Genomic DNA, 22,515 nt, shown 5'->3' on the forward strand with positions numbered 1-22,515 from the left:
AACTTACTTTTGACCTCATGGTTCTTCTTTTTCTTAATGACATCACGTTATGTTTTCTTTTAAATTTACTTTTTGTTTCAAACAAAATACCACGTGGTTACAGGTTTTTTTATTTTTAAATCAGCTTTCGCGAAAAAGGAAATTTCTTTTGGAAAATAAAATTTTGTACTTTAATAGCTTTGATTATTAAAAAAGGGTCCTTGTCCTCTTTGTGTCAATGGAACTCAACATTAGCGCTTACGCATCTCCAGTTTCTATCATAGGCCTTTGGTTACAAATGTATTACTCTTTTGTTGAAACGCCCCACTCAGCAATATTCCAGCTGTATGACGGCGGTCTGTAAATAATCGAATCTGGACCAGACAATCTAGTGATTGATATTGCGAGCATCAATCTACGCCGTCGCAATACTTGACACGATCCCAAACAAGCCACCGTTGATGCTTGACCTGACAATCCAGTGATTGACATCATGAGCATTGATCTACGCGATTGGCACACGATGACATACATCAACCAAGTCAGCGAGCCTGACTACCCGACCCCGTTAGTCGCCTCTTACGACAAGCACAGTCGCCCCTAACGATAAGCATGGGTTGCTGAAAACCAATTCTTACCCGGATGTTGACGAGGGGTTCGTTGACAAAGTTCCATTGTTAAAAGTCGGCATTGTTTTGACAAGATCAACTTTATTTTGACAAGGACATTTGAAATGATGACTTTTGTCTGCAGTGATAAGCATTCGTGTCAGAAAATGTATTTTCGCTGAACAAATTATTGCTGATTTTAGCTTTAGCCAAATTGATTTCAGAGGGACAGACATTAGATCATTTAAAAACAAATGAAAAAACATAAACTACAATGCACAAGAAAGTATATATAGTTTGATGGAAGGTCAAATGAAAGAAACAAGAAATGGTTAACCGACTGTGATGTGTTTGATACAGTATCAGAGGCGTTTTGACATCATGTTATCATGGACCGCCACCGTGGTCTAGTGGTAGAGCGTCCGCCCGGAGAGCGGAAGGTCCGGGGTTCGATCCCAGACCACCAAAAGACGTTGAAAGATGGTATTTGTTGTTAACCTGTCTTGCGCTTGACATTAAGGGGCTAAAACAAGGACTGGTCGGCCCGGAGTCAGTATACTGTGTCTGAGTGGCGTATTCATGTTAAACTGCGGCATGGTATCTCAGTGAGCTAGCACTATAAATCGGCATCAGTCCGGACTAGTACAGGCAGCAACACAAACACACACGCGTACATGCACGTCGCTATATAAGTGCAATAATCTTTGACGCGACGTTAAACCCCATTTCACCTCACCTCATGTTATCATGCATTGTTTCGGCGACTGTTTTCAGCCTAGTAGCGTTTTGCTAACGTCTGTAATTGTGCGCGGCAGTTTATAGAGAATCGAGGGACTTTCTAACATCTAAACATAGTGGATCATTGATCCCGCGTTAGTTAGACTAGTCCTTGTGTAACACCTGCTTGGCATACATGCAGACATCGGCATTTGTATCCAGTCGTGGCCTATCAGCCTTAAGCAATTAATTTAGCAAAAGGGGATTGGATTGATCAAACGAAATAAAAATAAGATCTGCAAGCTCTCGAGGGAACTGGCATTCATTGTTGAAATATAAATTGTCCCTTGACACGTCATTGAGAATAATACGTGATGCTTGTACCTGCATCCCGGAACGTGACATGCAAGACAGTTGCAGATCGTGGCACGAACGGTGTTCCGATACATGGAGGCTAGTTTACTATCATAGGACTCGTCAAATGTTGACATACACATTGCCGACTGTCAAGCATAGCACGATCTACAGCTGCAACTATATACTTAGTATTGATGGGGTGTGTTGGAGCAATATTAAGCAATATTAACTGTGTAACGAGAAGCTTCTATTTTCACAACACATTTTTTGACCTATGCAATTATATTTTTCAAACAAATGACAACTTCCTCCAAGAATATAAAAGGTTGAGGTGTATTATCTGCATCGCAAAGACATGACTAATACCATTTCCAAGATTTGTGTAAAGCAGTTTGCTTGATAGTAGCAAATGTTCATACGTCTTAGTCTCAAAGGATGTGTCTTAGTAACAAAGGATGTGTCTTAGTAACAAAGGATGTGTCTTAGTAACAAAGGATGTGTCTTAGTCTCAAAGGATGTGTGTTAGTAACAAAGGATGTGTCTTAGTAACAAAGCATGTGTCTTAGTAACACATGATGTCTTAGTAACAAAGGATGTGTCTTAGTAACAAAGGATGTGTCATAGCCTCAAAGGAAGTGTCTTAGTAACAAAGGACGTGTCTTAGTAACAAAGGATGTGTCTTAGTAACAAAGGATGTGTCTTAGTATCAAAGGATGTGTCTTAGTAACAAAGGATGTGTCTTAGTAACAAAAAATGATGTTTTTTAGCATCAACCGTTCATGAATCTCAGTATCAAAGGCTGCTGTGTCTTAGTATCAAAGGCTGCTGTGTCTTAGTTTCAAAGGCTGAAGTGTCCCAGTAGCAAAGGCTGAAGTGTCTCAGTATCAAAGGCTGAAGTGTCTCAATATCAAAGGCTGAAGTGTCTCAGTATCAAAGGCTGAAGTCTTATTATTAAGGGCAGATAGGTCTCAGTATCGAAGGCTTATGCGTATTAGCAGCAATGATTGGTACCTGTGGATCAGTGTATGAGCACGTTATACTGAATGGTTAGTTTTTCCTATAATACCCGCTTTTTATGGCATTGTTCCATAAATACTCAGTTCTGGCACTTTGGAAAGTACATGTATAATAATAATAATAATAATAATAATAATAATAATGTTTGATTAATGTGGAGGCTCTTCATGGTGGAATTGTTTTGTGCACTTTTGCACACATTTATTTGTCTGAGGATCCTCTTGTGAAGCAAGTCAAGATTCATGATGAAAACAAGGCATTCCAAAGTTTTCTAAAACGAGGCAAGGATGTGGGACATAATCTCAATGTCGGTGTTGATTTTGTTGATGGTTCTATACTGTTGGGCGGTACAGAAATGAGTGTCAACCAAGCGAAGTGCCATATCAAATCGGCTCAGACTCAGCTGCTCAAGGAGAGGCTTTCTGAACGACCACTGCATCGTGTTAATGTGCAGTGTGTTGAGAAGATCAGCTATCATGCAGAGTCATTCACTTGGATGAAGTCGTCTGGTCTGAAAAGTGAAACAGAAGGCTTTCTGTTTGCTGCTCAGGACCAGTCACTTCCAACTCGAAACCGCCAATGTGTGATTTTGCATCAAAATGTACATATGACCTGTAAATTATGTAATGAATTTAATGAGACTGCCCAACACATTAAGAGTGGATGCCCAGCTTTGGCACAGACACAGTATCTTAAGCGACATGATGGGGTGGCTCGATCATTTTATTACCGTCGTCGCCATGCTTGTGGTTTTGACACAGAGGTCTATCCATGGTACGACCCGGAGTATGCAGAGGGCGTCATGGAAAATGACAAATACAAAATCCTTTGGAATAGGCCCGTATACAGCCTCAGACATATCCTGGCCAACAAACCTGATCTTGTCCTTTTTTGATAAATCCAATGAAATCATTTATATCATTGAATTTTCTGTCCCTTTTGCCAGTAATGTGATTGACAAGATTCAGGAAAAACATGGCAAATATGCAGACTTCGCTTTCGAAATGTCACGCTTGCATCCCAAGTACCAAGTTGTCCGACTCCCCATTGTTCTCGGTGCCTTAGGTTTGGTACCTCCCAATCTGTTGACTGACATCGGGAGAGTACCCAGGTTTTGCTACCACGAATACAGCCCTTCTGACAATCTGGGTAATGCTGAAGGCTGCAGTGTTGTGAATTCTTCACATTCTCCGAAAAGTTCTGGGTGGGTTTGACTAGGCAGCCCTTCCTGAGAGAAGTCCCATTCGCTGACTGGGCTGCGTGTAGAGGGGGCAAGGGCCCTGAGCTGATAATGAGCCTAACCAGCCTGACCTTGCCAGGATCACCCAAACCCTCTTTGCTGCATTTTCATTTTAACCTGTAAATAATAATAATAATGATAAATGATTATGTAATGAATTTAATGAAACTGTCCAACACATTGTCAGTGGATGCCCAGCTTTGGCACAAACACAGTATCTTAAGCGACATGATGATATTTGAATCTGTACATTATAATAACAACACTAATAATGAACTATATAAATCAATATACTGATTAAACATACTCAATTAATTAGACGTGCACGTCAAAGCATATTTTTCCGAAGCAATAAAGTTTGTGTCCTTTCTGTATTCGAATCAAATTTTATTCAGCATAAAGTTCAGTAGTATAATCTACACAGTCGGCGGCAACGTAAGTGCGATGGTAATTAATTGTTCTAATATAATAATTAAAACAAATATTTGTTTAAAATTTCCGAAAATGCCTGCGGAAAAGAAAACTCTAGTGAGATTGATATTGATTGATATTTTTAACAAATTCATAAAATGTAATGGATTTACGAAACCTTCCGCCAACATGCCCCTTGACATCGTATGAAGTGTTTTCTCATGTAAAATCTTGATTAAAATTCGACATTTTCACAGAAACCAATGAATTATCCCTAGTCCCCAGAACTAACAGACTGCACCATGCTTCCAACGTCATTGCGCACTAACCGTTCACATTTCGCTTTCTTTGTGCATCCCGTATAATCCTATTGTACCCTTTGATAAATGGTATGTCTACTTTTCCAAGACAAAGCTAAGCTGAACGAACGGAAATTAGTTCGATTTTTGCACGATAAAGAATGCCCAATCCCTGTAAAGTCATCTCTGTAATGACTGCGCTCGAGGAATATCTTCCTAAAATCTTGTTAGAATAGATCAGCATGGTGAATTAATTTCTTCTGAGAATTAGTAATTTGCTATTGGAAAGGAAAGGAGATAGCTCTCAGTTCACTCCAGCCTGTTTGAAAGGGTGAGTCGCTTTGAAGATAATATCATATTCGTTTGTTGATAATGTTGTATTAAATTAGACGTATTTGTTTTCGAGAGAACAAGAAAGTAATTTTATTTACAATTCATCATGTTTATAAAAAAATCGGTAATTTGGTTTTATGTTTCCAAATTAATAATTCAAAGCAAATCGCACTGCTCTGTCGTAAGGCCTAATTAAGTATTTTTCAGATGTTTTAATGATTTTTTCTGGAATCTTGTAAACCACATAAGCATACTGTCTGGATGGTCTCGAAGGAGAAGAAATCACTACACGGCCGAGCAGGAAAACCAGTTGTTGACGGTAGAAATTAAACACGTCAGCGCCACAGACTCAAATTTAGAAAAATCAATCTCGTCTCCCGAAACAGATTCAATAAGGCTAAAAGGCAAAGCCAGTGACGACACCGGGTGTTCGTGAACAGGGTATACGTGTCCCTTCTACCGGTAATACCCGCCAGATCTGGCGAGGAGGTGTGAAAACTCCATGTTAAGGTTGCAGCATGGGTCATCATCATGTTGCCAGACGACGCATTCCCACATTTTTCACGTCGATTATCTGCACTTTTCTCCCAGTACCGATTGTCATATCCCTCACACCTATGGGAGCGAACGTTCGGCTATTGCGCTGCCCAGCTACATCTATGGGGAACGACTTAATAGACACTTCCCTCTAAGTAACGTCGTCCCATTAACGACGTCCTCAATTTGCGAGCGCATCTCCAGAAATGACGTCATGATAGAACAATGTTTTATCGTGAAACAAACCACGCTTCGTCCTTCATTGTTATTTGCGATTTATCACGTAGCTTAAACAACAAACAACCAAATGTATGGTGTGTATTATTATTATTATTACTATTATTATTATTATTATCCATTTTTCTCAACAGGTGTTGAAGAGTTTCCCAGACTGTCTGCAGGCTGATATTTGTCTTCATCTGAATCGGAACCTACTTAATAATTGTGGCGCATTTAAAGGAGCCAGTCCGGGTAAGCATCGCTGCTGTAGGAACACTTGCATCACCTAGTCATCTGCGTCATACACTATGTGCTGTTTCAGGGTGAGGCCCGGGGACCTTGTGTCGTGCAAGGTTACAAACATAGGGGGCGGGCTGAGTACTATCGATATTCGCCGAGAATACCTCCACACGTACAGACACGATTCTGTAGACACGCACTGTCACTGGCACTTAAACATAGTCTTGCGTGTCCTGCGCCTGACGGCGGGGGCTTCAAATCTGTAAAAGTAAACTTCAAATTTCAAAGTATTTAGAAAGTACCGTGAAACCACTTCTTGCCCCTCCCCCTGCGCCATTGGTCCTGTTGCCATGGTGATCACGGCTTGATTTCCTTGCTGACCCACTCAGACAGTTGGTCATGGAATCTGGTGCAAAAACGAAATTTGACTTTAACATTGCCCAAGACAAGAATTAACATAAAGGGCGGGAACAGTTGTAGGGGCGGGTCAGTTGTAGGAACGGGTTAGTTGTAGGGGCGGGTCAGATCTTTAGGGGCGGGGTCAAATGTTTTGGGGCGGTGTCAGCTATAGGGGCGGGGACAATTGCAGGGTCAGGGTCAGCGGTTTGAGGGGCGGGTCAGTTGTAGGAACGGGTTAGTTGTAGGGGCGGGTCAGATGTTTAGGGGCGGGGTCAGATGTTTTGGGGCGGTGTCAGCTATAGGGGCGGGGACAATTGCAGGGTCAGGGTCAGCGGTTTAAGGGGCGGGGTCAGTTGTAGGGGCGGGGACAGTTGTAGGGGCGGGGTCAGTTGTAGGGACGGCGCAGTTGTAGGGACGGGTTAGTTGTAGGGGCGGGGTCAGTTGTAGTGGCGGGGTCAGTTGTAGGGGCGAGATCAGTTGTAGGGGCGGGGACATTTATGTGGGCGGGGCTAACTGTGGGGGCATGCTGGTCATGAGAAACAAGGCCAATATTTTAACAAGCCAAATTCTGTCACCCCTGGATCTGGTTCGTAATAACCTGTGTTTTTTATCCACCTTCGAAATACGGTGTACGTACGGTGAGACCTCATTATCCGGAAATCCAACCTTCCCAAGGAAATCCATCCATTTACACTTTATCAAATAAGGGGAAACTTAAGAGATAAGCCAACGGATAAAAACGGTATCCAGTGGGGTCAGATATCGATAAATATGCAAATATGAAAGGTCAGCTAGTACCACTTTGAGTGCTTACGTTCAAGGCTATGCCCATAGTGTCGGAACTGACCATCGCGATCCAGGCAAATTACTTGATAATTGTTATCATTACTGTAAAATTGCTCAAATATCCGGACATCCGGACTCCGGACTCCGGACGGTCATATTTAGTGACCAAATCAGTGAAAATGACACGAAACTGGTTCAGTTATCGGACACTCAACCTGTGCTGCAATTTGTCTGAACGCCGTACATCACCTACCCACAGGAACTTATGAATTGCAAGACATACACGAAAACAGGCTGAGTGATTTCCTGACCTGGTCACTGTGATGCCTGTTTACATCTTGTTACTTGGATGTAATCGCATCACGTTTGTGTATTGTGTGTTAGAGTCGGGTTAGTCATTCGTCGTATCCAACTTCGCCATAATCGGGTGGGCGTGGCCGTTTGGGAGTGGTTGTGTGCTGCTAAGAGCAGGATCTGAGATAGAAAGCGGTTCTACTTGAAGTGATCGTAACATAACTGTGTGACAGTCATCATCATCATCATCATCATCATCATCATCATCATCATCACCATTATTATCATCCAAGGAACTGGTTGGATCAAGTTTATTCTACTTTTACATCTACTCACTATATTGCGGCGGTCGGGTAGCCTAGTGGTTAAAGCATTAGCTCGTCACGCTGAAGATCCGGGTTCGATTCCCGACATGGGTACAATGTGTGAAGCTCATTTCTGGTGTCCCCCGCCGTGATGTTGCTGGAATATTGCTAAAAGCGGCGTAAAACCATACTCACTCACTCTACTCACTATACGCTCGGATTATTTTCCCAGGTTTGTCAGCACCATACCCGTGCTCCTGGGTTTCACTGAAGTGGTAAACGTCTGAGACCTTCCTCCCACACACGCCGCGATATAACTTAAATACTGTTAACAGCGGCGTTAAACCCAACTCACTCCCTTACTCTACTCGCTACATGGCTGAAAAAATGCCGATGCGACGTTAAATTTTACTCACTCTACATCTACATCGGAGCCGTAGGGTAGTCTCATGGTATTGCTCGTTACACCGACGGCCCAGCCTTGATTCCCCACATTGACGATGTGTGGAGCCCGTTCCGTGTACCCTGCCCCCACACCCCACCTATATGTGTGGAGCCCGTTCCGTGTACCCTGCCCCCACACCCCACCTATACGTGTGGAGCCCGTTCCGTGTACCCTGTCCCCCACACCCCACCTATATGTGTGGAGCCCGTTCCGTGTACCCTACCCCTCACACCCCACCTATATGTGTGGAGCCCGTTCCGTGTACCCTGCCCCTCACATCCCACCTATATGTGTGAAGCCCGTTCCGTGTACCCTGTCCCCCACATCCCATCTATATGTGTGGAGCCCGTTCCGTGTACCCTGGCCCCCCCACACCCCACCTATATGTGTGGAGCCCGTTCCGTGTACCCTGTCCCCCACATCCCACCTATATGTGTGGAGCCCGTTCCGTGTACCCCTGCCCCCCCCCCCACACCCCACCTATATGTGTGGAGCCCGTTCCGTGTACCCTTTCCCCCACATCCCACCTATATGTGTGGAGCCCGTTCCGTGTACCCCTGCCCCCCCCCCCCCACACCCCACCTATATGTGTGGAGCCCGTTCCGTGTACCCTGCCCTCACACCCCACCTATATGTGTGGAGCCCGTTCCGTGTACCCTGCCCCCACACCCCACCTATATGTGTGGAGCCCGTTCCGTGTACCCTGCCCCCACACCCCACCTATATGTGTGGAGCCCGTTCCGTGTACCCTGCCCCCACACCCCACCTATATGTGTGGAGCCCGTTCCGTGTACCCCTGCTCCCCACACCCCACCTATATGTGTGGAGCCCGTTCCGTGTACCCTGCCCCCACACCCCACCTATATGTGTGGAGCCCGTTCCGTGTACCCTGCCCTCACATCCCACCTATATGTGTGGAGCCCATTCCGTGTACCCTGCCCCCCACACCCCACCTATATGTGTGGAGCCCGTTCCGTGTACCCTACCCCTCACACCCCACCTATATGTCTTGAGCCTGTTCCGTGTACCCTGCCCCCACACCCCACCTATATGTGTGGAGCCCGTTCCGTGTACCCTGCCCTCACATCCCACCTATATGTGTGGAGCCTGTTTCGTGTACCCTGCCCCCACACCCCACCTATATGTGTGGAGCCTGTTTCGTGTACCCTGCCCCCACACCCCACCTATATGTGTGGAGCCTGTTTCGTGTACCCTACCCCTCACACCCCACCTATATGTGTGGAGCCTGTTTCGTGTACCCTACCCCTCACACCCCACCTATATGTGTGGAAGACTGTTAACGGAGGCGTAAAACTGTACTCACTCACCCACTTGAAAAAGGCAACGCTGTTCGCCGTGGAGAGTTGTGTCCCTTACGCGTACCAGAATCCTATGATCATCCCACATTCTCCCTGATTGTGATTCTCGGTTTGTGGGCGTTATACCGTAGCCGGTGGGTTCACCACGCGGGAAATAGAAACATGTAAGACTGACTCACTTCGGGCTTACCGACCACGTAAAGCTGACACGCCGTTATGTGAAATAAATAAATAAGTGAGTATGCTTTTACGCCGCTTTTAGCAATATTCCAGCAGTATCACGACGGGGGATACCAGAAATGGGCTTCACACATTGTACCCATGTCGGGAATAGAACCCGGGTCTTCGGTGTGACGAGCGAACGCTTTAACCACGAGGCTACCCGACCGCCCCTGAAAGAAATGTGTTCGACCCAACTCACTGACTATTTTAAACACTTTGTTTGCTTCAGGTTGTTTGCGAGCTCTCTCCAGAAAATTCAAAACTACGCATGCGCCACCGGGAGACACATTACTACATCCGGGTGCTATCATGACAGCCATCTACTTTATAGCACGTGGTTCTATAGAAATCCTCAAAGATGATACGGTCATGGCTATACTAGGTAAGCAAGAAATTGTATTTGTATTATTTTCCTCTTCTACACAAATCTAATTCTATCTTATATATTTTTTGGATATTCAGTTTCAATATATTTTTGTAATTTTATATGAATTGGTCACTTATATGTTTTAACAAAATTATTAATAAACAAGCAACATAATTTAGTTTATGGATCGGTTGAGTGACAAACGAAGAAATCATCTACTGTACGGCGCTGGCTGTAGTCATACGTGTCCGCCATTGCAAGAGGTTTTACATGCTTCAGTGATTCTATCCATGTGATGTCCCGGTCCCAAACCGTTATTCGATGTCCCGGTCCGACTGTTGTTTTTTTAAATTCGATGTCGCGGTCCGACTGTTGTTTTTTTAAATTCGATGTCCCGGTCCGACTGTGTGTTTTTTTTAATTTGATGTCCCAGTCCGACTGTTGTTTATGTAAATTCGATGTCCCGGTCCGACTGTTTGTTTTTTTAAATTCGATGTCCCGGTCCGACTGTTTTTTTTTTAAATTCGATGTCCCGGTCCGACTGTGTTTTTTTAAAATTCGATGTCCCGGTCCGACTGTGTGTTTTTTAAATTCGATGTCCCGGTCCGACTGTGTGTTTTTTTAAATTCGATGTCCCGGTCCGACTGTGTGTTTTTTAAATTCGATGTCCCGGTCCGACTGTGTGTTTTTTTAATTCGATGTCCCGGTCCGACACAGCTGTTCATCAAGCACATTTATCAGAATGGCAAAATGATGAGATTTGAATGGACCAGGTGATCTTCATAAAATACTGTGTAACCCGCTTCAGAAGGAAATAAATTTCACAGCGAGAGAATACCCCGCCACGAGCAAGACAGGTTGTACATGGGTTTCTGAGAGGCAGAATATATCCCTTATAGCCCGCTTCGAAGCAAATTGCTTTTTTCCCATGAAAGTCACACGGCATAGCACAAGTTAACCTCAGTTCAATCGCACGGGTGTTTTCTAACTGAGTATCAATTTTGAATTTGTTTTAATTCTTTTACAATGTCATATTAAAGCATGTGGGTAAGATAACTTCGTGGTGTCAGTATCACTCGGGGTACATGGGATTGTATGCGTCCCGCGTTAGGTCCTCCTCCTGCTTATGGTAATAAACCGAACGCGGGAAGCATGAAAACACATGTGTCCAGAGTGATCCTTCCTAGTGTATATCAGTTAATGACAACGACAACAGTATGAGCAAGCTAATGCAGCCTTTTCGTATTTAGGGCACAGATAAAAGATATATTATAACCCTGCAGAATCTACGTCAGTGCACGTGTAGCGGTATTGAACATAACATTAGCTGCACTATATAGTATCAGTGTTAACACAGACAAATTGGTGGGAATGTTGACAATACTATGACAATTATATTTTTGTTTTTAATATAAGTAATAACATCAGATCTTGACATTAAAGTCTACCCACATGTGAGGTGTTTGACGATTATTATTATCTAAAAATACACATATTGGAAGTAATTTGAATTTGGTATCAGGTAGAACTTTCCAAACAAAGAGTTACGGGCGTATTTATTAGTAAAACACAAGCTCTTACTAATGAAGAGCAAAAAATATAAAAATAGAGAGTAAAACAAAACAAAACTGTTTGATTGGCGAGTAACTAAGAAATCATTCAACCTTAGGGCATAACAACTCTGTGGGTTTTTTGGATCCAGGGACGTATCGATGTTGATTCTAACACCGTCATTCAGTTTAACAAGGGTGTGAACTCTCTATCGAAACGTCGCTCAACACAACAACAAACCAGAAGTTGTTGTCGATAAAGTTGTATTTTCTCGTAAAAACAAAAATAAAAAAATAAAAAACAAAACTAGAATAACACCCCCAAAACTAATTCACCACCGGCCAAAAGAGAAAACCAAATGATGAAACCATCTGCGAACTCTTCACTCAATAGTATAAGCGTGGTTGTCCGCTTTGCGGCAGAACCGTGTTACAGTTTAATAGTAGATTAGTCTGAGACAGACCGGCACTGCATGCAATTTGATGTTCGTCTCCTATTCGGCACTCCAGAAAACCGCTTTGTCTGTCATCCAGATCTGTGCTTTGCAACGTGTCTAAACCAGAACCGAAATAAATACATTTTAATCAATGAAAGTACAGATTTAACGTAGCATCTTGATTAGCTCCCTGTGCAACAGAGTGTGACGTTTACTTGCCTATTTACTGGTAAGTGTTCCTTCTGGGAATTCCGAAATATATATGCATCGCATAAAGAATGACTTGGCCCCGATAACCTCACTACAAGTGCACTACCTTGACTCATACGGTCGATTTGTGAATTTCAATTGTTCGTTCAAATTTGATAAGTACTCGGGCGAAGTCGGGCTATCATGTTCGGGGTATATTCGGCGAACCTGCAATGACATTACGAAAACAGCGTTAGTAGCTTCAGTTTGAAATTAACACTTAGTATTTGTTGGTTGGTCATGTGACCAGGACATGTGACCAGGACAGGTCCGAATCTGTACACTTGGTCCGTGTCGGATGTCCGTCGATGTTCGCCTGGCTAATAACGTTAAGCCTCGGCTCGCGCAGCTCACCCCAATAGCCATGGTGATTTTATGGACGCATCAGACAACTGCGAAACTAAACGAAGCGTTTCTGCCGTGTTCAAATCTGAAGATTAAAGTCTGTCAGGTGGTTGTTTTATTAAAAAACACATTGAATTATTTTTTACAAAGCTGTTTCTTACTATATACATGTAAATCCTCATGTCTTTTCCTGTAAAAAAGACTTTAGAGTGAATTTGACCTTTTTTTCAAAATTAATCATGTTTTTGCTGTGTAACCAAAACGTTTCTTACCTATCATATTAAGCTGAATACGAAAGTTTAGATGTATTCCAATAAAATACGGACCACCCGTGTTTTTATATTATAGTTACTCTGTCATTGTATAAAACATCGGCTGGTCCTTGACTTTGTGTAGTATATTTTGGGGGATGAGGTAGTCCAGTGGATAAGGCCTAGGTTCCAGACGTTGAAAGTCGGTGATCAATTCCTACATGGTTGCAAAGTATAACATCCATTCTCTGTGCCCCCGCTGTGGTACTACAAGTCGTGTTAAGCCTGATTCACTCTCTATTGATGCGGGCGGTGGGGTATCCAAGTCGTGTTAAGCCTGATTCACTCTCTATTGATGCGGGCGGTGGGGTATCCAAGTCGTGTTAAGCCTGATTCACTCTCTATTGATGCGGGCGGTGGGGTATCCAAGTCGTGTTAAGCCTGATTCACTCTCTATTGATGCGGGCGGTGGGGTATCCAAGTCGTGTTAAGCCTGATTCACTCTCTATTGATGCGGGCGGTGGGGTATCCAAGTCGTGTTAAGCCTGATTCACTCTCTATTGATGCGGGTGGTGGGGTATCCTAGTCGTGTTAAGCCTGATTCACTCTCTATTGATGCGGGTGGTGGGGTATCCTAGTCGTGTTAAGCCTGATTCACTCTCTATTGATGCGGGCGGTGGGGTATCCTAGTCGTGTTAAGCCTGATTCACTCTCTATTGATGCGGGTGGTGGGGTATCCTAGTCGTTCAAGCGTTCGTTCGTCACGCCGAATACCTGGGTTCGATTCCCATATGGGTACAATGTGTGAAGCCCATTTCTGGTGTCCCCCGCCGTGATATTGCTGGAATATTGCAAAAAGCGGCGTAAAGACATACTCACTCACTCACCCATTCATCTATCCGTGTTCGCTGTAAATGACTTTCTATGGGGCGATGTTCTTTTTGTCATATCTTATGTTTACAAGACAAACGCATATACTGATTCATCTAAACCATGTTTACAGCCCAATGCTTCTATTCTTGATTGATGGACCAGTCGTCGTCGTCTCAGGTGCCGCAATTCACTGTGCAGAGTTGCGTCCCTTGAGCATGCCAGAAACCTATGATCATGAGTTCGAATCCCGGTTCGCTCTGATCATGTTCCTAGGTTTGTCAGCATCATACCCGTCGCTGTGCGTGTCACTAAAGCGGTAGTCATCCAAACCTGCATCAGACTGTGTTTCTCCCACAAATGGAATACTGTTCAAAGGGGCGTTAAACCCAATTCACTAACCTATTGTTTTAATCCTTTTCGTGTAGGCAAGGATGATATATTCGGCGAGGATATTAAAGACCCGGATAAGATGACGATAGGCAAAACCATGTACTGTGTCCGGGCGTTGTCGTACTGCGACATCAACAAGATTGAGCTGGCCGACCTCAAGGAGGTTCTGTACACGTATCCCGAGTTTGCAGACACGTTCCTGCTGAAGTTCCAAGTGACCTTTAATCTTCGAAAGGTGAGCCAAACCGTTGTTTCTGTAATTCGAGTTCCTTGTGTGTTGGATACAAAGAGATTCAAGAGAGCAAGGATGACTCTCCGGAACTAGCCGAAGGGAACCGTAAGGGGCCGAATCACAACGTTGTTCAACACCGCTTGTGCGACTTACGATACACCTGTGTATGAGGCTAAAGGTAAAATGTTGACTTAGCACGCGGATTTTGTTTTTTTATTTTGCTGGAATATTGCGAAAAACGGCGTAAAATTCGCTCACACTCTCAGCGCAAAATACACTCACGACTAGAGTGCGAGAATATTTCATTTTCATCTTTGAGAATCGGTTGATGTCACGACAATACATGTCTTTATGATTCCAGGGAACGCTACTGCAACGAAAGGTTAAAAATAAAATGGAGGATGAGACGCTGAAATTTATACGACAACGGCGTCCAAGACTTCAGTGTAAGCGCCGGAACACGGAGATCGAAGGTGAGCTGATGTCTCGGTTCTATCTTTTTACTATAAACGTTGGGCCGGTGTATTTGTCTATTTCACCTCACGTCTTGCCTCTGAACAAAAGTGAAGCTTACAGTGACCTTTGCTGACTGACCGGCGGTGTTTCTAATACCCCCTATCATCTTCCACAGGACGCGCTGGTCTGAGACAGCGCCGTGTGGGCAGTTTGGACGCGCGCAGGACAAGCCGTGACATCATCGACCTGTCTGCTAGCGAGGATGAGGGCGTGGGGATCTTGGAACTGTCGACAGAGGGCGCCACCGAGGAGGTGACGGAGGAAGACTTTAACAAGAAGAAGGGTAAGCTGTCACAGCTGAATCCACACTGCAACACGGAGACACTAATCCTTACTGTCACACGGACACACTAATCCACACTGCCACACGGAGACACTAATCCTTAATGCCACACGGACACACTAATCCACACTGCCACACGGAGACACTAATCCACACTGCCACATGGACACACTAATCCTTACTGCCACACGGAGACACTAATCCACGCGACCAAAGGGAGACAATAATCCTTACTGCCACATGGAGACACTAATCCTTACTGCCACATGGACACACTAGTCCTTACTGCAACATGGCGACACTAATCCTTACTGCCACACGGAGACACTAATCCATACTGCCACATGGAGACACTAATCCTTACTACCACATGGAGACACTAATCCTTACTACCACATGGAGACACTAATCCTTACTACCACATGGAGACACTAATCCTTACTGCCGCACGATCGCACTAATCCTTACTGCCACACGGAGACACTAATCCACACTGCCACACGGACACACTAATCCTTACTGCCACACGGAGACAGTAATCCATACTGCCACATGGACACACTAATCCTTACTGCCACACGGACACACTAATCCACACTGCCACACGGACACACTAATCCTTACTGCCACACGGAGACAGTAATCCATACTGCCACAACGACACTCATCCCTACACACTAATCCTTACCCACTCTCCCACTCATCCCTAGACACTAATCCTTACCCGCTCTCCCACTCATCCCCACACACTAATCCTTACCCACTCTCCCAATCATCCCTACACACTCATCCTTACCCGCTCTCCCACTCATCCCCACACACTAATCCTTACCCACTCTCCCAATCATCCCTATACACTCATCCTTACCCGCTCTCCCACTCATCCCTACACACTTATCCTTACCCACTCTCCCACTCATCCCTAGACACTAATCCTTACCTGCTCTCCCACTCATCCCCACACACTAATCCTTACCCACTCTCCCACTCATCCGTACACACTCATCCTTACCCGCTCTCCCACTCATCCCTACACACTAATCCTTACCCACTCTCCCACTCATCCCTTCACACTAATCCTTACCCGCTCTCCATACTCATCCCTACACACTAATCCTTACCCACTCTCCCACTCATCCCTACACACTAATCCCTACCCACACTCCACTCATCCCTACACACTAATCCTTACCCGCTCTCCCATTCATCCCTACACACTAATCCTTACCTACTCTCCCACTCATCCCTACACACTAATCTTTACCCACTCTCCCACTCAGCCCCACAAACTAATCCTTACTCACTCTCCCACTCATCCCTACACACTCATCCTTACCCACACTCCACTCATCCCTACACACTAATCCTTACCCGCTCTCCCACTCATCCCTACACACTAATCCTTACCAACTCTCCGCTCATCCATACACACTAATCCTTACCCACACTCCACTCATCCCTACACACTAATCCTTACCCACTCTCCGCTCATCCCTACACACTAATCCTTACCCACTCTGTATTTTTGTACCGCGCCCTATGTTGCAGCGTGAAGATGGTGTTGTGTATGTTTGTACTGCGCCCTATGTTGCACCGTGAAGATGGTGTTGTGTATGTTTGTACTGCGCCCTATGTTGCAGCGTGAAGATGGTGTTGTGTATGTTTGTACTGCGCCCTCTGTTGCACCGTGAAGATGGTGTTGTGTATGTTTGTACTGCGACCTATGTTGCACCGTGAAGATGGTTTTGTGTATGTTTGTACCGCGCCCTCTTTTGCACCGTGAAGATGGTGTTGTGTATGTTTGTACTGCGCCCTCTGTTGCACCGTGAAGATGGTGTTGTGTATGTTTGTACCGCGCCCTATGTTGCACCGTGAAGATGGTGATGTGTAGTTTTGTACTGCGCCCTATGTTGCACCGTGAAGATGGTGTTGTGTATGTTTGTACTGCGCCCTCTGTTGCACTGTGAAGATGGTGTTGTGTATGTTTGTACTGCGCCCTATGTTGCACCGTGAAGATGGTGTTGTGTATGTTTGTACCGCGCCCTCTTTTGCACCGTGAAGATGGTGATGTGTAGTTTTGAAATGCGCCCTCTGTTGCACCGTGAAGATGGTGTTGTGTATGTTTGTACCGCGCCCTATGTTGCACCGTGAAGATGGTGATGTGTAGTTTTGTACTGCGCCCTATGTTGCACCGTTAAGATGGTGTTGTGTATGTTTGTACTGCGCCCTATGTTGCACTGTGAAGATGGTGTTGTGTATGTTTGTACTGCGCCCTATGCCCGTGTGCGAAATACGCTTGAGTCGGAAAGCGCACGTAAAATCTCCAGTGTAAGTAAGTAAGTAAGCGCCCTATGTTGCACCGTGTAGATGGTGTTGTGTCACACTGAGGTGTTGCTGTTCAGGGAGTCGAGGTGGAGAGGTAGCTTAGTGGTTGGAGCGTTCGCTCACTTACTAAAGGTCCGGGTTCGAATCCATGGGTTCATTGGCTATTTCTGTTGTTGCCGCTGAGGAATTGCTGTACTATTGATAAAGCCATACTGTCGTGAGTGTTAGGAACAAACATACTACTACAACTACTACTACCACCACCACCACTACAACAACCACTATCACTACTACAACTACTACTACAACAACTACTACCACCACCACCACTACAACAACCACTATCACTACAACAACCACTACCACTACTACAACAACTACTACCAATATTACTTCTAGTACTACCAGTACTACTACTACTACTACTACTACTACCACTACTACTAATACTACCACTGCCACTATTACTACCACTAGGACTACCATTAGTACTACCACCACCACAACTACTACTACTACTACTACTACCACCACCACCACTACTACTACCACCACCCTCACCACTACTACTACCACTTCTACCACCACCACTACTACTACTACTACGACTACTACTACCACCACTACTACTCTTACCTCTACTACAATGCACATGAATTAAATTATCATGTTTGACTATTATATTTTGGCTTCTATGTCCTTTCACAAGAGCATACATTAATGACGTGTAGGGGAGAAATGCAGGGTACACGACAACCATTTCAGCTGTATTCATACATTAAACAAGTTGATGTATTCCGATACATCACGTGACTGGCCAAACCTTTATTCCCTTTTTCAGAGGCAGTCCAGCAGACTCGGAAAGGGAAGAAAGAGAAGTCACAGTCCGCGCGTGACGGAAGTCAAACTAAAAAACAAACACTTCCGGTCCGAAAAGATCCTACTTCTGAAAGTTTGACTGGTCACGCAGGGTTATCTCCCATTGCTTCAAGCGGCACCACGTACACGCCGAAGTCTAGCTCCAGTACTGGACAGATATGGAAGCTGCAGAACATAGAATATGAAATAAAGCAATACCCTGAAAAAGGAAGTATACACTCGTTAGCCGACATTGATAGCAGGCTGGAGAACCTTTATGAGTGAGTATCTAGCAGCATTAATTTTACATCCCGTTAAGTCGTATTTTAGTTCCGTTAAGTCGTATTTTAGTCCCGTTAAGTCGTAGTTTAGGCCCGTGAATTCGTAATTTAGTCCCGTTATGTTTCGCTACTAGTGATGTGCCGTTATGTCTAAGCCGTACTGGAGTCCCATTGTGTCTAGCCCGTAGCTTGCTGTTACGTCTGTCCAGTACTAACTCGTACTATAGTGCCGTTATGACTTAGTCACATAGGTGTCCCGTCCTGTGTAATCAGCAGTGGTATCTAACCTGCACAAACTCCTACTGGAGTCCCGATATGTTCAAGACGTGGTGGTGTGCCGTTGTGTCTAAACCGTACAGGAGTCGCGTTATGTTTTAGACGTGATGGTGTGCCGTTATGTCCCAGACGTGGTGGTGTGCCGTTGTGTCCAAGACGTGGTGGTGTGCCGTTATGTTTAAGACGTGGTGGTGTGCCGTTATGTCCAAGACGTGGTGGTGTGCCGTTGTGTCCAAGACGTGGTGGTGTGCCGTTATGTTTAAGACGTGGTGGTGTGCCGTTATGTCCAAGACGTGGTGGTGTGCCGTTATGTCTAAACCGTACTGGTGTCGCATTATGTTCAAGACGTGGTGGTGTGCCGTTGTGTCTAAGCAGTACTGGAGTCCCGTTATCTTCAGGAGAAAGAACTAGGAGATTATGTGGGCAGTTATTTAAAAATTATAACAAAATCCATGCTTGGAGCGAGACATGCAAAGGTATAATGTCAATAAAAAAAAGGCAAAAAGTGGTTAATATAATGCATACTGGAAATGGTCAATAAAATTGAAAACTGCTTTTGGTGAAGTTATTTGTAATTTTGATTCACGCCTGCATTACGCTGAATGAGATTAAATCTGTAAACAGTAAACTTATTTCATTGAACGTCAGAGATTCCTTTGACGTGTCAGGCATAAACCATCCACATTAGTTTTATACGTTTATATCAATATCCATTGTCGGGGACGGCGTTATAATATACATGTTTTTCTTTTCCAGCCGTATGCACAACTTTGAAAACGAACTGTACACCACTGTTGATGCCATCCTAGAAATACTCGGCCATAAACCCAAAGTAACACGTGATCAAATTGATTCATGCGCATCGCCTACTTCCGGTAAAGACAAGTCTGTGCGTCCTAAGGGAGTAAAGCTCATTCACTCCCCAAGCGATGGAGAGAAGAAGACGGGTTGAGAGTAGATCGTGTGTTCAAGTGTTCAAAATCCAAGAAACGGAAAACCCGAGAACAAGGAACATGTTCTGGAAAGTGCGCACGAGGAACCTGAAAAGTACAGCTCGATGGGCGCCGCCATTTTAAGATGACGTCACGACCCTGTTGAGAGCTAACGAGCGTCTGTCCAGGAAGGTGGCATGTCTGCTAGTGGTATTAGATGCACCAATATGTTACGGACAGAACTTCACACACTGCTTGACGAGCCGTCTCGCTAACTCACCGACAGCGCCATGTTATGATATTGCTTCCATTGATTACCGCGGGATGATCGAATATGTCAAAGTTTGTGTGAAAAGCTGATAATATTTTGTGAATATGCGTGCATTATGACGTTATTATTTGATAGGCAACTAGTCTTGGAATGTACAAGCGGGGAAGTTCTATGGATATACAACTTCGTTATTACAATGAATGCGATATAACAGAGTCAGTATCTACACCCAAACGCCGCAGTCATTGTAATACAAACGTTGTATATCCATAGACCTATCTTCCTTGTTCTTCATACCATCTTCTAAATGCCACTTAAAATAGTCTTGGGATATTGATACCAATGTAATGTGTTTGTTTCCTTGTCCGGCGCGGTGTCAACGCTTTGCAATCCGCTGTAGAAGAATCGTATTCGTTGCCTGTGTAGAAACAACGTTGGGAAATGGAATGGTATCGCAGGAAACGTCTCTGTTGTCAAAGTCGTCATCACGTTCTTTTTGCCTCGGGGATACCGTTAGAAACGTGTCTCTCGCAGCTATGCTGGTCGGCAGAGGTGACGTAATGGATGGGCTGGTCAGACACGTTGACTTGGTGGGGTACGTGGATCATGACTACTTGTATCAACCAGGGAGTTCTCATATCCAGCCTCGATCATTTACAGCCTGCCGTCATAAAGCTGGACTATAACTGAGACCAGAGTTAAACAAACAAAATTATTATTACATTCTTAACTCGACATTTAATTTTTTCTCCCTGTTAAGCAGTTTATGCTATTATCTCCAGGTGCACATATGTACGATGACCCTGGAATATGGCGACTTTATCATCGCTCAGTGACATTAATAACCATGTTCTCAGCTAACCAGATTAACGTACAATGTTACGGTTAGTGGCGCATTGTTACGTATAGTGCGTAGTGTTAGGTTACGTGTGAACGGTATTCGTTGTGTTCGAGGTCCATAGATAATTTAATATTGACTCTAGGACGTCATTCGAACGTGTTTATGCTTGTGTGCGTATGCATGTGCGTGCGCGTGCGCGCAGCAGAAAGAAATGTCAGGTCACATTACGTCGGGGTAAGCGATAAGTCTCCATGCCATTACATTTAGATGCACATGTATGAAGATGCTTGGTTTGCGTCACGTAGCAATGTTACATAACCATGTTTTGACAGAACGAAGCCCAGTTTGTGTAAACCTCAACTTACACTACTGTTCAAAAGAAACGTTCCCATGTTCACGTCCTTGACGTTTAGAATTCAAACATATGTAAATGATATCATATAGTGAATTAGACTGTCGGCACAGTAATCATTTAAATAACAATTAAAAACAATCTTTTCGAAATTGATATTTATTAATTAATTTATTTATTTATTTATTTATTGTTCTCACAAGAGCATGACAGTTCCGATACGGAACATATCACATTCATATTACTAGAGCGGCGGTGGGTCAGACTGGTAGGTAAAGTGATCACTCGTCCATCCCGAAAACCGGATTCGATTCCTCACACGGGTACAATGTTGGAATATTGCCCCTAAGGCGGCGTAAAACAATACTCACTCACTCACTCTTACGCTTACTCACTCATTGCGCGTGTTTCATATAGGTCCGGTCTGGCATCAGTGTGGAGTTTAGGGCAGTGCAACTATTAGAACCCTCTATCCTTGAACCATCGACGTTGGATATTTCCTCAATTTTATCTGTATATCTGGAGCAGACGGTACATAACGGTACATGCAGAGACAGCGATTTTCAGTCGTATGTCGTTTTGGAAAGAGGTGTGGTAAGTCTACAAGAACGGAAATGTATATCCATGTAATATTTTTATAAACCTCCTATAATATCGTGCCACATAGAGTCTTATTACTGGTCCTAGGTTCTTAATTTTAGATTAATAATAACAGTCGGCTTGTCGAAACGAAATATCCTATGTTACTGTTCAATTTTGAGTTAACCTGTTTTTTCTAATCGAACGCACCACGAGTGGCAATGTAAGGCAATAAACATCGAAAGCTAACCTGTGATAGAGTTACGTTGCAATAAATATTTGTATCTTGTGTTTGGTGTTCGGTTTTATTTGGGATCAGTGTCCGGTTGTCGGGCAAAATGTTGTTAAAGTGACGACATGGTTGCCAAAGTGTCGCCTCCACCGCACGAGGTGAGGTGAGGTGAAATGGGGTTTAACGTCGTGTCCAAGATCATTGCACTTATATAGCGACGTGCATGTAAGTGTATGTGTGTGTGTGTGTGGCTGCTTGTACTAGTCAGGACTGATGCCGATTTATAGTGCTAGCACACTGAGATACCATGCCGCAGTTTAACATGAATACCCCACTCAGACACAGTAT

General features: G+C 44.3%; 1 protein-coding gene across 6 annotated transcripts in view; it reads left to right on the forward strand.

Moving 5' to 3' along the window:
• Positions 1-22,224, forward strand: part of LOC124113561 (potassium voltage-gated channel subfamily H member 7-like) — a 295,515-nt gene extending 273,291 nt beyond the window's left edge. For all 6 annotated transcript variants that reach the window (XM_048395341.1, XM_048395342.1, XM_046473964.2 and 3 more), the window contains 7 exons: positions 5,870-5,969; positions 9,957-10,109; positions 14,225-14,424; positions 14,783-14,894; positions 15,053-15,220; positions 18,387-18,684; positions 19,717-22,224. In XM_048395341.1, coding sequence (XP_048251298.1) covers positions 5,870-5,969; positions 9,957-10,109; positions 14,225-14,424; positions 14,783-14,894; positions 15,053-15,220; positions 18,387-18,684; positions 19,717-19,912 — 1,227 coding nt within the window. In that variant the 3' untranslated portion in view covers positions 19,913-22,224. The remainder of the gene's footprint in view (positions 1-5,869; positions 5,970-9,956; positions 10,110-14,224; positions 14,425-14,782; positions 14,895-15,052; positions 15,221-18,386; positions 18,685-19,716) is intronic.
• The last annotated feature ends 291 nt before the right edge of the window (positions 22,225-22,515 follow it).

Source organism: Haliotis rufescens, unplaced genomic scaffold (genome assembly GCF_023055435.1).
Source record: "Haliotis rufescens isolate VD_foot unplaced genomic scaffold, xgHalRufe1.0.p SCAF_14, whole genome shotgun sequence".
Taxonomy (NCBI): Eukaryota; Metazoa; Mollusca; class Gastropoda; order Lepetellida; family Haliotidae; genus Haliotis; species Haliotis rufescens.